General features: G+C 47.8%; 1 protein-coding gene across 1 annotated transcript in view; it reads right to left on the bottom strand.

Moving 5' to 3' along the window:
- The window catches only part of NAV3 (neuron navigator 3), a 451,810-nt gene extending 437,440 nt beyond the window's left edge, over positions 1-14,370 (bottom strand). The window contains exon 1 of the mRNA XM_054173934.1: positions 13,970-14,370. Coding sequence (XP_054029909.1) covers positions 13,970-14,041 — 72 coding nt within the window. The 5' untranslated portion in view covers positions 14,042-14,370. The remainder of the gene's footprint in view (positions 1-13,969) is intronic.
- Positions 14,371-16,716: the final 2,346 nt, after the last annotated feature.

Here is a 16,716-nt window from a genome sequence, read left to right as displayed (position 1 = left end):
GGGTTCTTGTGACCTTCTTGTGGCCTTCCAGTATCACAGTATCACAGTATAACTAAGGTTGGAAGAGACCTCGAGGATCATTGAGTCCAACCTGTATCTGAAGGGGGCTCCAAGAAAGCTGGGGAGGGACTTTTGAGGGTGTCAGGGAGTGATAGGACTGGGGGGGATGGAGCAAAACTAGAAATAGGGAGATTGTGATTGGATGTTAGGAAGAAGTTGTTCCCCATGAGGGTGGTGAGAGACTGGCACAGGTTGCCCAGGGAGGTGGTGGAAGCCTCATGCCTGGAGGTTTTGAAGGCCAGGCTGGATGTGGCTGTGAGCAACCTGCTGTAGTGTGAGGTGTCCCTGCCCATGGCAGGGGGTTTGGAACTGGCTGATCCTTGAGGTCCCTTCCAACCCTGGAAATTCTACAATTCTACGAAATGTTCCCAAAATTCTGTATTTTTCTTCCATTATTTCTTTCCTCCATCTCCCTGACTGAGCCATTTGCTCCTCTTGCAGTGATCTCTGGAAATTACCATTTGTACAAAGAGTAAGTGTCTCTGTATGCATTCACGTGGCAATTGACAGTATCAAGTGTCTGTATCTACTTTAGCTGCCTCTTAAACAGAATGAATTAAAAATTCATTCCCCTGCATAATGCACAGCCAGAAAAGGCTGATGTAGTCCTGAGAGCATGTTTGGATTACTGTGATGGAGAAAAAGTGGAGAATTAGGAGAAAACACAGACACAATGCAGTAATAGCTAGGGCTTTGTAAGTTCTCATTCAGCATGACAGAAGGGGAAAAAGTCTGCATGTTCCTTCCTCCTCTCCCACGCAGAGTACCACTTAGTTCCTGGGTGTCTTGGTTTAAAGAGCAGACAGAAATACTTCCACTCCCAGAGGAAGGAAAATGAAGAGGCTCTCGCTGAATTGGAGAGAAATACAGAAACTGTATTGAGAAATATAGAGGAAAACACAGAACACCTGAATCCTTAACACATACAGGATACATGGAAATCCCCCAAACCTTCCCCCAGCCAGACCAAGCCACAGACCCCAGCGCTCCTTTTCTCCCCACCTGGGATTTAACATCCACCCCAGGGCTCTTTCTTCCCCCCATAGCTAGGCTGGGTTCAGGCTGGCCAGGCCTCCCCTTATTCCCTGGCATTAGACCTAAACAGGCCAAGATTGCACAAAAATATTAGTTTGGCTTTGAAAGCCACAGCTAAGACTGGAACCACCCTGTCCCCACACCAGATAGGGAGCTCACAGCATCCAGGGAGAAGAAGGGGAGAAAGAGAACAAGAGAAGAGGAGGCTCAGGGGAGACCTCATTGCTCTCTACAACTACCTGAAGGGTGGTTGTAGCCAGGTGGGGGCTGGTCTCTTCTCCCAGGCACCCAGCACCAGAACAAGAGGACACAGTCTCAAGCTCCATCAGGGGAGGTTTAGGCTGGAGGTAAGGAGAAAGTTCTTCCCAGAAAGAGTAATTGGCCATTGGGATGTGCTGCCCAGGGAGGTGGTGGAGTCACCATCCCTGGAGGTGTTCAAGAAAAGCTTGGATGTGGCACTTGGAGCCATGGTTTAGTTGTCAGGAGGTGTTGGGCATTAGGTGATAGGTTGGACTTGATGATCTCTGAGGTCTTTTCCAACCTGATTGATTCTGTGAACAGCAGCAGCACAACTGTTTCCTCACTCATGACTTGGAGGGGTTATTTATTTTAAGCACCAGGCAAATATGTTTGATCTTCCATCTAAGACTCTTAATGCTCTACAAGAAATGAATGATCAATGACTCAGAAGATCTTTTAATTTTACAGATGGATAAAACTGAATTTAAGCAATTTCCCTACGGGTAACAAGAACATTGACAAAGCTGGAGCAGAAATTGATCTTTAGCCCTTTTGCCCCAACCTGTGGATACTTCATCCTTCCTAAAAGTGATGCAGCAGCAATTGTAATGCAGCCATAGGCACTTTCATATTCTTGATGAACTATTGCAGAACACTTAGGGATACAGCTGATCCTTGACAAATCAGCAACTGTTCTACTCTGAGCACTGAGTACGTTCAGGCAAACTAAGCTAACACCTTCCAGAATTTAGGTTTTAATAGTGATCTGCTACCTAAGCAGCATTAACAATGACAGCTTCCAAGGCAATTTCTTTTTAAGGAGTCAGCATATTTTTTTAAAAATATATATAATTAAAAGATAAAAGAGCTGACAAGAAGTCAAGGCACACCTCAATCACTGCACACTGAAAGTAAGAAATACTGTCACGATACATGAGCATATCTTGCAGCAACCATAGGTAAATGCTGGTTTTAAGTGGTGCTCACCATCGAGGGCCACACAAGGGGAAAAGGACCTGGGGGTCCTAGTGGAGGGGAGGCTGACCATGAGCCAGCAATGTGCTCTTGTGGCCAAGAAGGCCAATGCCATCCTGGGGTGGATCAGCAGGGCTGTGGTCAGTAGGTCAAGAGAAGTTCTCCTTCCCCTCTGTTCTTGCTGCTGAGGCCACATCCGGAGCATTGTGTCCAGTTCTGCGCCACTCAGTTCAGGAAGGACCTCAGGGAACTGCTTGAAAGAGTCCAGCACAGAGACACAAAGAGGATGAAGGCAGGGGAAGATCTTCCTTAGGAGGAGAGCCTGAGTGAGCTGAGGGCTCTGTAGCTTGGAGAGGAGGAGCCTGAGAGGCGACCTCCTTCATGTTGATCAAGATGTGCAGGGTGAGTGCCCAGAGGCTGGAGCCAGGCTCTGCTGGGTGATGCCCAATGCCAGCACAAGGGGCAGTGGTGGAAGCTGAGGCAGAGGAAGCTCCATGGAAATAGGAGGAAGAATTTTTTTCCCTGTGAGGGTGACAGAACACTGGAGCAGGCTGCCCAGGGGGGTTGTGGAGTCTCCCTCTGTGGAGATATTCAAGCCCTGCCTGGATGTGTTCCTGTGTGACCTGGTCCAGGTGCTCCTGCTCTGGCAGGGGGGTTGGACTGGATGGTCTCTCCAGTTCCCTTCCAGCCCCTAACATTCTGTTATTCTGTGACTGTGATATTTACCTTGAATGAAGATTTTGACGTAAGATCCTCCACAGGACTTAAAGAAATAATAAAGTTTCAAGCAGGACAGTTGACCCCCTAATGCACTCATTATGGGACCATCCCTATTTCAAAGGTCAGATTTCAAACTGCAGAAATCTCAACTGATCCTCAGGAATCCCCAGAAATCCCCAAATAATGTCACAGTTCAAGATCACTGAGAAAACTCCCTTTGGATTCTCCACTGTCCACTGCTTTGTGCAGCTGCTTCTCAAGTTTTATGCTCCCTCATACAAAGGAAAAGATAGGGCATGGTTGTATGAGTCCAGCCCTGACTTAACCTGCCTTTCATCCTTAAAAGTACAACAGATTTTCCCAGATGACATAGAATCATACAGTCACAGAATTGTTAGGGTTGGAAGGGACCTCAAGGATCAGCCAGACCCAACTCCCCTGCCATGGGCAGGGACACCTCACACTACAGCAGGTTGCTCACAGCCACATCCAGCCTGCCCTTTAAAACCTCCAGGGGTGAGGCTTCCACCACCTCCCTGGGCAACCTGTGCCAGTCTCTCACCACCCTCATGGGGAACAACTTCTTCCTAACATCCAATCTCAATCTCCCCATTTCTAGTTTTGTTCCATTTCCCCCCAGTCCTTTCACTCCCTGACACCCTCAAAAGTCCCTCCCCAGCCTTCTTCTATGTCCAAGGCACAGAGTTTCCTGTACCTCTTTTAAAAAAACAATAATAAAAGCAGAGAAACACTAAACAAAAACTACAGTGGCTTCCTAATTCTGCAGAGCCACTGCAGGGAAACAAGAAGAAAGTTTTGTGGGTTTATTTGCTAGTTTAACTGTTTATTACCACTCAAATCCTTCCTTGTCCTGGGGCTGGCAAGAGCTTTCTTTGTGAAAGCTAGAAGCAATAGCAATCAAAAGCCAGGAGTTATGGCAGGAAGCCTCTAGCCTCTTTTTTTTTTCTTTAATGCTTGACAGATGAAAAGCTCAGAGAGAGTTTGTGAGCATCAAAGTGTCCTAGAGCAAACCGCATAATCGTGAGGTATTACCTCCACGAATATCACTGTTCTCTGCTGCTTAGCCATTTTATCTCATTCCAAATCAGATAAGACCACTTGAGACAAGATGCTTCAACCTGCTTTTGCATACAATTGGCAGAAATGGGAAACCGTGCCTTTAGTGGTAAGGGAAAAACCAAGGTGTGTGAAGCAACAGAATTACTGCTTTATTTGGCCAGGCTTTTTTTACAGGGCAGGGGGCAGACACCCAACCCAAATGAAAAGCCACCTTCTTCCTCTCACTCTACTCTCCCATGCATATCAAAAATCATGTTTTCTGTATTCACAGGCTCACAGGATGTTAGGGGTTGGAAAGGACCTCCAGAGATCATTGAGTCCAAGCCCCCTGCCAGAGCAGGATCATAGAATCCAGCACAGGTCACACAGGAACACATCCAGATGGGGCTGAAAAGTCTCCAGAGAAGGAGACTCCACAACCTCTCTGGGCAGCCTGCTCCAGGGCTCTGGGACCCTCACAGTAAAGAAGTTCCTCCTCATGTTGAGGTGGAACCTCCTGTGCTGGAGTTTAGATCCATTGTCCCTTGTCCTGTCACAGGGCACAACTGAGCAGAGCCTGTCCCCTCCCTCCCGACCCCCAGCCCTCAGATATTTATAGATATTTATTAAATCCCCTCTCAGTCTTCACTTCTCCAGACTAAACAGCCCCAAGGCTCTCAGCCTCTCCTCACCAGGCAGTGCTGCAGTCCCTTCAGCATCCTGGTAGCTCTCCATTGGACTCTCTCCAGCACAGCCCTGTCCCACCTGAACTGGGGAGCCCAGAACTGGATGCAATATTCCAGGGGAGGTCTCAGCAGGGCAGAGGAGAAGGGGAGGACAACCTCCCCGGATCTGCTGGACACACTCCTCTGAATGCACCCCAGGACCCCATTGGCCTTCTTGGCCCCCAGAGCACATTGCTGTCTTGTTGCCCACCATCGCTCCCACATCCTTCTGCATGGACCTTCATTTCAGCTACCCGATTCCACAAAAATCTGCCAGGGCCAATGACTGCAAAGCAGCTGAGCTCCTGGCAACCAAGCAGCCATGGCATCCTGTAAACATTTTACCTGGCATTCCTAAGTAAGGTTTATTCAGTTATCAGGGAGCCATTAACAGCAACAGCATAAAGACAGCATTGAGAGGGAAGAAAAGAAACCAGCTAAGAAACCCAAGCACACTGCTGAAATGCAAGATGCAGCCAGCAAGTACTTTTTAAACAAAAGTAGGCATTAATTGGTAGTTAATATTCTCAGCTGTTTTGGTGCAGCACTGAGTGAAAACACTGCTCTGTCATTGAGACTTTGTGTTGGGAAAGAACAAAAAAAGCAAAAGCATAACAAAGAAATGTGCACTGCCCTGTTTATATCCCAGCACTCTTGGAGGAGCGGGGAGGAAAGCCCTGCAAACATATACAGAATACAGAATTAACCAGGCTGGAAAAGACCTCAGAGATCATCAAGTCCAACCTATTACCTATCACCTAACACCTCCTGACAACTAAACCATGGCTCCAAGTGCCACATCCAATCCCTTTTTGAACACCTCCAGGGATGGTGGCTCCACCACCTCCCTGGGCAGCACATTGCAAAGGACAATTACTCTTGCTGGGAAGAACTTTCTCTTCACCTCCAGCCTAAACCTCCCCTGGCACAGCTTGAGACTGTGTCCTCTTGTTCAGGTGCTGGCTGCCTGGGAGAAGAGACCAACCCCCACCTGGCTACAACCTCCCTTCAGGGAGTTGTAGAGAGCAAGAAGGTCCCCCCTGAGCCTCCTCTTCTCCAGGCTAAGCAACCCCAGCTCCCTCAGCCTCTCCTCATGGGGCTGTGCTCCAGACCCCTCCCCAGCCTCATTGTCCTTCTCTGGACACATTTGAGCATCTCAACATCTTTCCTAACCAGAGGAGCCCAGAACTGGACACAGGACTCACTGGACACAGCCTGACCAGTGCTGAGCACAGGGCAGAATGAGTTCCCTACTCCTGCTGGCCACAAAGGATAGGAGTTTCCTTTCTGAATTATTAACCCTGGGTTTCATATTTCATAAAATGATCTTTCACACCCCACTTACTGAGCCTGTAAAGAGGGTGGTTTGTTTCTTAATCTGAACAACTGCACTAGCAGAGGGCATGGAGCAATTTCAGTGAGAGAGAGGAGTCAGGTGGTGAGGCCCCAGGGAGGAGTTTGTCAAAGAGGGAGACAATTCCAGTCATGGAATTGTTCATGGAGCATATTGTGAGAGTGCTCAAGAGAGTAGCAGAGGTAACAGATGACACCTAGATACAGCAAAGAATTTGTAAAGCAACTGTAGTTTTGTTCCCACAGCTCATTACTTCTTATCACCTGGGTGAGTTCTGCCTATTTCTGCCCATTTCAAAGACATCTCTGAAAAAACAACAGCAAAGCAAAAAGAGCAAACTTCTCCCTTCAGCCCTGAAGACCCCTCACTATCTCTTCACCTTGCTGGGTTTGGTTAAACAGGGGGTTCATGTCCTGATAAAACCAAGTCCTGCCAGCTGTTGTGAGATAAGCAGCAACAGTGACCACTGGGCTTCAGCAGATCTTCAGCCTCCAGCTGTTTGCAAAGCATCCCCTGACTGAGACATGGATGGGCAGATGTACAAAAGCCCATGGAACACACACACACACATATTAGAGCTGCCTCAAAGGGAGAAGTAAGAACAGGATGGGAGAAATGTTTTGTTGCAGTAACAAGCAGTATCATCCAGCTCCTAGGGCGCCACACAAAAATGAGCTCTTAACCTTAGTTAACTTCCTTGGCCTACCCAATATTTATGGCCATTACTTTTAAAGATAGTCTCTTGACAACCACAGCATTAGTTATGAAAATGAGAGCTGAGACAGGAAAATGAAGAGCACAGAGCAGTGCAAGCCTGTTCACAAGGATCAATTGTGCTCCTGGCCCAGCTGCCTCATGGAGCTGACCCTTGAAATACTCTCCCATGCGCTGGATACTGACTGGAAGGCAACAGGCAGCGCTGGAGGGCAGTGCAGCGTACATGCTGATTACCCACATTTCATCTGTCCCTGCTAAACCATGCCTTCTGGTTTGATTTTTCAAGGGTTTAATGCTCAGGCTGCACGATGCTAAATGACTATCGCTTGCAGCCCGGAAAGCCAGTCAGATCCTGGGCTGCAGCAAGAGAAGTGTGGCCAGCAGGTCAAGGGAAGGGATTCTCCCCCTCTACCCAGCTCTGGTGAGACCCCACCTGGAGTGCTGTGTCCAGTTCTGGAGCCCCTATTACAAGAGCGATCTGGAGGTGCGGGAAGGTGTCCAGAGAAGGGCCACGAGGATGAGCAGAGGGCTGGAGCACCTCTCCTATGAGGACAGACTGAAAGAGTTGGGGCTGTTCAGTCTGGAGAAGAGAAGGCTCCCAGGTGATCTAATTGTGGCCTTCCAGTATCTGAAGGGGGCTACAAGAAGGCTGGGGAGGGACTTCTCAGGATCTCAGGTAGTGATAGGACTAGGGGGAATGAAATGAAGCTGAAGGTGGGGAGATTCAGGCTGGACGTGAGGAGGAAGTTCTTCAGCATGAGAGTGGTGAAGCACTGGCATGGGTTGTCCAGGGAGGTGGTTGAGGCCCCATCCCTGGAGGTGTTTAAGCCCAGGCTGGATGAGGCTGTGGCCAGCCTGATCTAGTGTGGGGTGTCCCTGCCCATGGCAGGGGGGTTGGAACTAGATGATCCTTGTGGTCCCTTCCAACCCTGACTGATACTACTATACTACTATGATACTGTTTTGCACCCTCAGGCAAACCCTGACTGATTCTTGGACATGCAGTTAATATTGAAACGGCTACTGGGGAAACAGCAAAACGTCCAAGAGTAGACAAGGCTCATTTGGGCTTCCTACTTATTAACTATGTTAAATTACTGCCTACTGATAGAGGCTTGGTGTCTGATAAAAACCCCTCTTATTTCAGTGGCTCACCTGCCTGCAAAGATTGAACGAAACATTGTCATTTCTTTGGAAAGAAACTGAGATACAGAATTAGCCAGGTTGGAAAAGTCCTTTGAGATCATCAAGTCCAACCTATCACCCAGCACCATCTAAACAACTAAACCATGGCACCAAGTGCCCCATCCAGTCTCTTCCTAAACACCTCCAGTGATGGGGACTCCACCACCTCCCTGGGCAGCACATCCCAATGGCCAATCTCTCTGGGAAGAATTTCTTCCTAACACCCAGCCTGAACCTCCTCTGGTGCAGCTTGAGGCTGTGACCTTTCACTTCCTCATATTTAACTTTAAAGCATATAATGGAGGGAATGGTGGTGCAATACTAAAAACTGTCCTTATTTTCCCTTTGATTTGGATCAGCCTGTAAACAAGAGGACCAAAGCCTTTGGTTGAGAGGCATGGTAAGTAAATGTGAGGAAAAGCTACCCCCGTGACCCCAGCAAGCACTCTGGGTGCACAGAATGTCGAAGGCACATGGCAGCAGTGTCAGTGGGAAAGGCAGAGGTTTGCCCCTTGGATTACCCAGCAATTATGCAAGGTTGTCACTACTGTAGTATTCTTCATGATGGACTTAAAATCTAGATGCACATTATTTGGTGTGAGTCAGGAGAGGGATTCAGTGTGCTCGCCTGAAACACCCTCCGCACTGTAGAACAGAAAGCAGTAAATCAGCAGACAAAGCAGACACAGCAAATCTTTTAGGCACAGAGTGCCATTGGTACTGGGAAGCATTTTCACAGAATCACAGAATATACCCAGTTCAATCCTCAACCCAGCACTAAAGGATCATCACCAAACCATGTCCCTAAGCACCAGGTCCACAGGCTGCTTGAACACCCCTGGGGATGGTGACTCCAGCACTGCCCTGGGCAGAACATTTCAATGTTTGATAACACTTTTCAGTGAAGAAATATTTCCTAAGATCCAGCCTGAACCTCCCCTGGTGCAGCTTGGAACCATTTCCTCTGGTGTTGTCTCTTGCCACCAAGGAGAAGAGTCTGCCTCCTCCTCATTCCAGCCTCCCTTCAGGGGGCTGTCGAGAGCAATGAGGTCTCCCCTCAGCCTCCTCTTCTCCAGACTGAACACCCCCAGCTCCCTCAGCCTCTCCTCACAGCCCAGGTGCTCCAGACCCTTCTCTAGCTTTGTTGCCCTTCTCTGGACACTCTCCAGCCCATCAATGTCCTTCCTGGAGTGAGGGGCCCAGAACTGAACATGATACCTGATGTGTGGCCCCAGCAGTGCTGAGCACAGAGGGATGATCACCTCCCTGTTCCTGCTGCCCTCTGTGTTTCTAACATGAGCCAGGATGCCACTGGCTTTCTGGGCCACTATTGTAGTTGTGCAACAATGTTCAAGGGTTACAGAAGGTCCATAAACGACACTTGACAGTAATTCAGTCTGTGCCATTTGCCTGCATGCTGCCTCACACCACCTGCATGCCAGCAGTGAAGCACAGCCTCAGGCTCTCGCCCTCAGTCTCCAGATTTTCACAAGGCCACAGCTGCAGTACCACTCAAAGGCTTGGCTTTGCCTGCCTGCAGCAAGCAGGTGCTTTCTGGAGATACCAAGCAACCTGGATAGCCTGTCAAAGAAATGGCCACAATGGGACTTTCTTCTGGGGGAAACATTGGATGGCAGAGGGAGACAGGACATTTAAGATCTGCACTTTACATCCTGGAGTAGCATAAATCATGCATCTGGCAGCACGCCACACTATATTTATGCTGATTTTGAGAACACAAGAACCCTGCTGAATGATGAAGTGCAGACAGCTAAGACAATCTCAAATGCAGCCTATAGAGTCTTCAGACTGCTAGCTCATAGCTATCTCTGCCATTTATCACGTGCTGAAATCATGAACCTGCACAGCATACTGCAAACAGCAATACATGCCTTTGTTACTTCCCACCTTTCAGTCTTAAAGCCTTGAATATCACCACTTTTGGTCTTTAGCTTTGTTTTGTTTTAAATGAAAAATGGCAGTACACTGTGGCAATGTCTGTAGAAGCACAGCATTTTACCTGAACTCTCTACATGGATGGAACTGGAGGTCTGGCACACCCAGCTTGGAAGAAGAAAGAACAACTTTGGGACAGTGATAGCATGGACACATAGTCCTCAAGCAGACAAAGATGAGGGACTGTTCTTTCCAGCTCATTGTCAGTTTCCTGAGGCTTTGCACCCAGCTAGAAGAATTTGTAGGGGGAAATCCTGTGCTCACTCTCCCCAGATGGCCAAGTTAATGGATTACAATAATCTTGCTAAAATATTTGCCCTTCTGCACTGTTAGCCTGCCTCCCTCCCTCCTTTCCACGGCACTTCAGCCACAGAAACCAGACTGCTGCTTCCATGCAGCTACCAACAACTCGGTGCCTGAGACTCATTTTATTGTCAGGAGGGTCAAACATCTGAGCATCAGCCCAGGGACACCTGCCAGAAAGCAAAAAAACCCAGTCACTGCATCTTGCAGCTACAGAACAAAAGAAGCTTCATAGATCTACAGCCATAAAAGGAGAACGCACTTATTTAAAATGCAGGTGAGAGGACTTGATGGGTATCAAGATAAGGAGCCTATCTGAGTGCCCTGCAGACAAGACATCAGATATGCTACTCCTGATAGTTCATATTCTAATAACATGAAAATTACATAAACAGAGTCGTCCTGGCCCAAATCGAGATCCTAGGAAAGCAAATATGCAGCAGTAGTGCCAGGAAATCATTAGAACAAATAAATGCAGTCTGCATTTGGAAAACTACCTGAGCAGTTTTTATATCCTTCAGTAGCAGCCATTTGATTTTTCTTCCTAAAATCCTCCTGCAGACAACACAACACAACCCCCTGACAGTGGAGACTTCACAGAACACAGCACGGTTCATAGATCCCCATGAGATTCTGCCTGACTTCTGCCTGATCTCACCCAGGCAGAGCACCACCCAGGCATCCACATGAGCCAGCAAGTCAGATAACGTTTCCTGAAGTGGTCCACCCTCATTTTACTCAGTTCTGCCCAACATGCTTCCAAATTTGCCTTACAACTAATGCAACATAAAGAGCTATCCACATTACTACTCCTCCTGTTTCTCCATGACTTTGAAAGCCTTCTTCTGTTAACTTATTAGCCTTCCACAATGGACTCAATACTAGCATATCAGTGACACTAGATTCCTAGGAAGGATCTCTGAATGCAGTGAAAACTACCTAGACTTCTGTTTATTATCATCACATTTGCTTCTTCTGCACCAACCACACCACAGGAAGAGCCTCTTAGCAGCTACAGAGGCTTCGGTGGTTGCTTAGCTCTACAGCTGGATGAAATATCCACAGAGTGCCTCAAAGGAAACGTTTGACCTTGAGGTACAACAGAGCCTCTTTGGAAAGGAAAAACCAACACAAACTTTCTCCTCCTAAGCAGTCTGAAGAGTCAGTCTCTAGAAGTGAATCTTGCTGGTATTAGACATGAAGGGGGGGAAAAAAATGCCTTTTGAAATATCAGGGGGGCTGAGGGAAGAGGGAGCCGGAGCATACTCAATTCCAGATCAAATAATCACGGGTCAGGAAACAGTTCAGCAGATGGTGAGATTAATGCTAACAGCCCTGGGTTTCTCATGCGCCACAGAAGGCTGGGAATAATGAGTTGGAGAAAGTCCTGTGCTCCAAACCCAGTTATCTCCTATCACACACCTCTATGGGCTTCGTACCACAACGCTCACTCCGTTCTCACAATGATTCCATCATGTGTATTGCTGGGGGATATTTCCTGCGCTTCTCTGCACTTTGCAGGACCCTTTGCTCAGAGCAAATGACTTAGAGTAACACAGAGAGAACTCAGAGGCACAGAAAAATCAAGGATGATTTTTCTAGGTCTTACCACTGTTTCATTTACCTTTCTCTTCAATTCCCCTAAGTTTGGATTTTCACAGTATCACAGTATCACCAAGGTTGGAAGAGACCTCAAAGATCATCAAATCCAACCTGTCACCACAGACCTCATGACTAGACCATGGCACCAAGTGCCACATCCAATCCCCTCGTGAACCCCTCCAGGGATGGTGACTCCACCACCTCCCTGGGCAGCACATTCCAATGGCGAATGACTCGCTCGGTGAAGAACTTTCTCCTCACCTCCAGGGTGAACTTCCCCTGGTGCAGCTTCAGACTGTGTCCTATTGTTTTGGTGCTGGTTGCTAGAGAGAAGAGACCAACCCCTTCCTGGCTACAACCACCCTTCAGGTGGTTGTAGAGAGCAATGAGGTCTCCCCTGAGCCTCCTCTTCTCCAGGCTAAGCAACCCCAGCTCCCTCAGCCTCTCCTCACAGGGCTGTGCTCAAGGCCTCTCCCCAGCCTCGTTGCCCTTCTCTGAACACGTTAAAGTGTCTCGATGTCCTTCTTAAACTGAGGGGCCCAGAACTGGACACAGGACTCAAGGTGTGGCCTAACCAATGCAGAGTACAGGGGCACAACGACTTCCCTTCTCCTGCTGGGCACACTATTCTTGATGCAGGCCAGGATGCCACTGGCCTTCTTGGCCACCTGGGCACACTGCTGGCTCGTGTTTAGGTGGCTGTCAATCAGCAGCCCCAGGTCCCTTTCTCTTTGGCAGCTCTCCAGCCACTCTGACCCCAGCCTGTAGCTCTGCATGGGGTTGTTGTGGCCAAAGTGCAGCACCTGGCACTTGGATTTATTGAATGCCATCCTGTTGGACTCTGCCCATTTGTCCAGTCAGTCAAGGTCCCTCTGCAGAGCCCTTCTGCCCTCTACCAGATCAACATCTGCTCCCAACTTGGTGTCATCTGCAAATTTGCTGATGACTGTCTTAACCCCCTCAAGGGATTGCCCAGAAAGATCAAAATCTTTTTAGATGAGCCAGCAGATTTTTATACCAAATCTGCAGGATTCATTATGATAAACTTCTGTCACCATACCTTGCACTCTACTACATGATTTGGCCATTCAACAGCCCCACTGAACCCATGCAGCAATTCAAAGAGGCCACTCAATCTCAGTTTAAGACCTACGATGAAGTGCATCACAGGCACAGAATGGTGCAGCACAATGCCCTCTCTCTGCTGGGTGCCATTCAGTGCAGAGCTTATGTTAGAGCCCAGGCAGGTGAAGCATCACAGAGTTTTGAACCTTTAAATAAACTGGAGATCCACGACAACCAAGGTCCCAAACAACATCACCCACAAAAATGAACAACCAAAAGATTTTTCAGGCAATCAAATCTAGGAGTGTGATACCAAAAGACCAATAAAGAATGGGAAAAACAGAACAAAGGCTCAAAGATAATAAGAGGCATCAAATTGTGGTTTATAAAATGAGCATCAGAAAAGCTTCCAGACCATAATATGGGTAAGGAAAGGATATGAGCTGGGGAGATGAGCCTTTTGGGACAGATTGTTGCAGAGGCAGGTTATCCAAAAGGGTTTCCCAAAGTGTGAATTTCTGTGCTTAAAAGGCCTTGGGCACTGAAGGGTGCAACTTGAGCAACAGCTAATTGGCAGAAAACCAAATGGTGCAGAGCTGCTGACAGGAAACAATAGGAAAGGTTTCCACACATCCACCGTAAAAGGAGACAACCTCAGCCTCAGAGTCGTCTCAGGGACCTGGCTCAGAGCAGCAGATCACTGACAGGCGAATTCAGAATTGATAGCAAGCAAAGGTTTTGCCAAACAAATTGCTAGACAAATTCAGGGAGCTTTTGACACGAAATTGCCAGGCAATCAAGCAGTATTAGGAAGAAAATCACTAGATGATGAAGAAATTGAGTCCCATAACAGCAGTTCACTGTACTGCAGATCGCTTTATCCTCAAACACACGTTCATTTCCAGTTTATTACAAGCCACCAGTGTTTGCAAGTGCTACCAATACAATTAAGTACAATTTTAAACAGTCTTACCTTCTTTTGATCTTCTAGTTTGTGACTGATTGGATTCCTTCCATGCTTGCTCATCTCTGAAGATAAATCCATCACATTCGCTCCTTGCTCTTCAAACGAAACCGGTTCACGCGATTCAGCAATCTAATCCAAACAACAGGGGCTACACACCCAGAGACCTGGTGCTTTGCCCATCACACACCATCTCTGAGCATCAGTGCCTGGGAGAAACGACTGAGGAACCCATCAACTGAACGGAGGAAAACCTTGCAGCTCCCTGTTGGGGCTCTCCAAATCACCATAGTGTTTTAAAGAGTTGATGCTTCAGGAGAGAAATATCCATCCGCTATGTCTATTTCCAGCTGCTATCTGTGTCTTTCTTCACAGGTTTCCATGGTAGAGAAGGTCACATCCTGACTGTGAACCTGTTGAGAGAGGGGGGGAAAAAGTAAAATAAAATATCAAATTGTCCTGAAGGGACAAACAGCTAAACAAGGCCTAACCCAGGGTGGTGGCTTTAGGCTGTGCCTTCGAAATTCAGTTACAGATTTCGAGCAGACAAGTAGAAAAATATAAATCAATCACCCTTGGGTGTAAAGAGGAAACTAAAAGATTGCTCTAAACAAATTCATTGGGTAAATATCTGGAACAAGAGGAGCTGTACCATAACAACTCTTCCCTTTTCTCTTCTCTTCTGATCTCTGGCTGTTTCGCTTTGCCCAGGAGAGATAAGCTGCTTATGGGCCTTGGCTAAGTCTAACTTCTCTGCTCCATTCTCCTGTCCCATTTGTGCAGGAGGTAAGGGGTAAGGCAGGGAGGGAGAAGCTGGTAGCTTCCCCTGGTCCTTGGCCAGGGGGTCCTTGTGCTGTTTATTAATTGTAAGTATTTGTCAGTATTGTAACTCCTGGATATTTTGTACACATCCATTGCATCTCACTGCAGAGTGTAGATTGTGCTTGTAAATACAGCTTCATTTGCTTCCAGCGGAGTTGGTCTGGCAAAGTTAATGATGGGGGGGAAACTTCATCCCACCATACCCAGACAAGGGGCTAAGCCCCTGTGAATTTGCAAACCTGGACATTTCCTGGAGTCCAAATGGCCCAGGCAAATGTGTAGCATGTGTGATTGTCCTTGTAACACACCTGTGGAGGGTGTGTGCCCCTGGCCATGTTTGGATATGCCCCATCCCACAGGTTCAGCCATCGGGTTTCTCTGTTACCAATAGACATTAATTGTCTTTGGACAGTATCTAAACCAGGCAAGATGGTAGGCAAGTGGCCTTGTTCTAACCCAGACAGCAACAAGAGCCAATAACACAAAGAATCACACAATCACCAAGGTTGGAAGGGACCTCAAAGATCATCAAGTTCAACCTGTCACCACAGACCCCATGACTAAACCACGGCACCAAGTGCCACGTCCAATCCCCTCGTGAGCACCTCCAGGGACGGTGACTCCACCACCTCCCTGGGCAGCACATTCCAATGATGAACGACTCTCTCAGTGAAGAACTTTCTCCTCACCACCAGCCCAAACATCCCCTGGTGCAGCTTGAGACTGTGTCCTCTTGTTTTGGTGCTGGGTGCTTGAGAGAAGAGACCAACCCCCTCCTGGCTACAACCTCCCTTCAGGTAGTTGTAGAGAACAATGAGGTCTCCCCTGAGTCTCCTCTTCTCCAGGCTAAACAATCCCAGCTCCCTCAGCCTCTCCTCACAGGGCTGTGCTCAAGGCCTCTCCCCAGTCTCGTTGCCCTTCTCTGGACACGTTCAAGTCTCGATGTCCTTCTTAAACTGAGGGGCCCAGAATTGGATACAGGACTCAAGGTGTGGCCTAACCAGTGCAGAGTCCAGGGGCACAATGCCTTCCCTGCTCCTGCTGGCCACACTATTCTTGATGCAGGCCAGGATGCCTTTGGCCTTCTTAGCCACCGGGGCACACTGCTGGCTCATGTTTAGGTGGCTGTCAATCAGCACCCCCAGATCCCTCTCTGCCTGGCTGCTCTGCAGCCACTCTGACCCCAGGCTGTAGCTCTGCATGGGGTTGTTGTGGCCAAAGTGCAGCACCTGGCACTTGGATTTGTTGAATGCCATCCTGGAATATTCATGTCTTCAGTGCAATTGAAAGTCAGTTGTGTTTAAATTGAATTAACTGAGGAGACGAAGCCTACATTAGAAAAAATAAATAAAATCATCTGAATGCCATTACAATTAATTTTAAATGCATAATGTTCCCAACATGCTTCACTAATGCATATGGAATAAGAAAACTGTCTAGAGAGTGCCCTGCATGACACACGCTGGGTCATGAAGTCTGTCTCTAATGCGACGACATTGCAAAGGTTATTACCTCCTAGCAAAATAAATCAATCCCCAAACCCAGCAGAGCCATTGCCAGCACTGCTATCAGCTTAAACTGTCACTTAATCAGACCCAAGCCACAAGTGCTGCTCTGCTGTAACTAATTTCTACTTTATACTGATTTAGACAAGATAGAAGCCTGTGTCCCAAACCCAGCTGCAGCCTGGTATGTCTCACCTAAGCGTATAACCAATTTTGTTTGCTGTTCCAGCTTTCAAGAACCACCTCCTCTTGCAAATCACACAGGTAAGCATCACATTACAAATGCACTCATCAAAGCAGGCTGAAATGCTTGGAGAGCATCTTCCTAATAACTATTTAGAGTCAACAGGAGAAGCCTGTGAAATAAAAACCAAGAAAGCAATGCATGTCAACTGCCCAGAAAATAGAAGCCATCAAAATTCCACTGTT

Source organism: Dryobates pubescens, chromosome 27, assembly GCF_014839835.1.
Source record: "Dryobates pubescens isolate bDryPub1 chromosome 27, bDryPub1.pri, whole genome shotgun sequence".
Classification (NCBI taxonomy): domain Eukaryota; kingdom Metazoa; phylum Chordata; class Aves; order Piciformes; family Picidae; genus Dryobates; species Dryobates pubescens.
The sequence above is the reverse complement of the archived record's forward strand: the minus strand, read 5'-3'. Positions and strand labels throughout refer to the sequence as shown.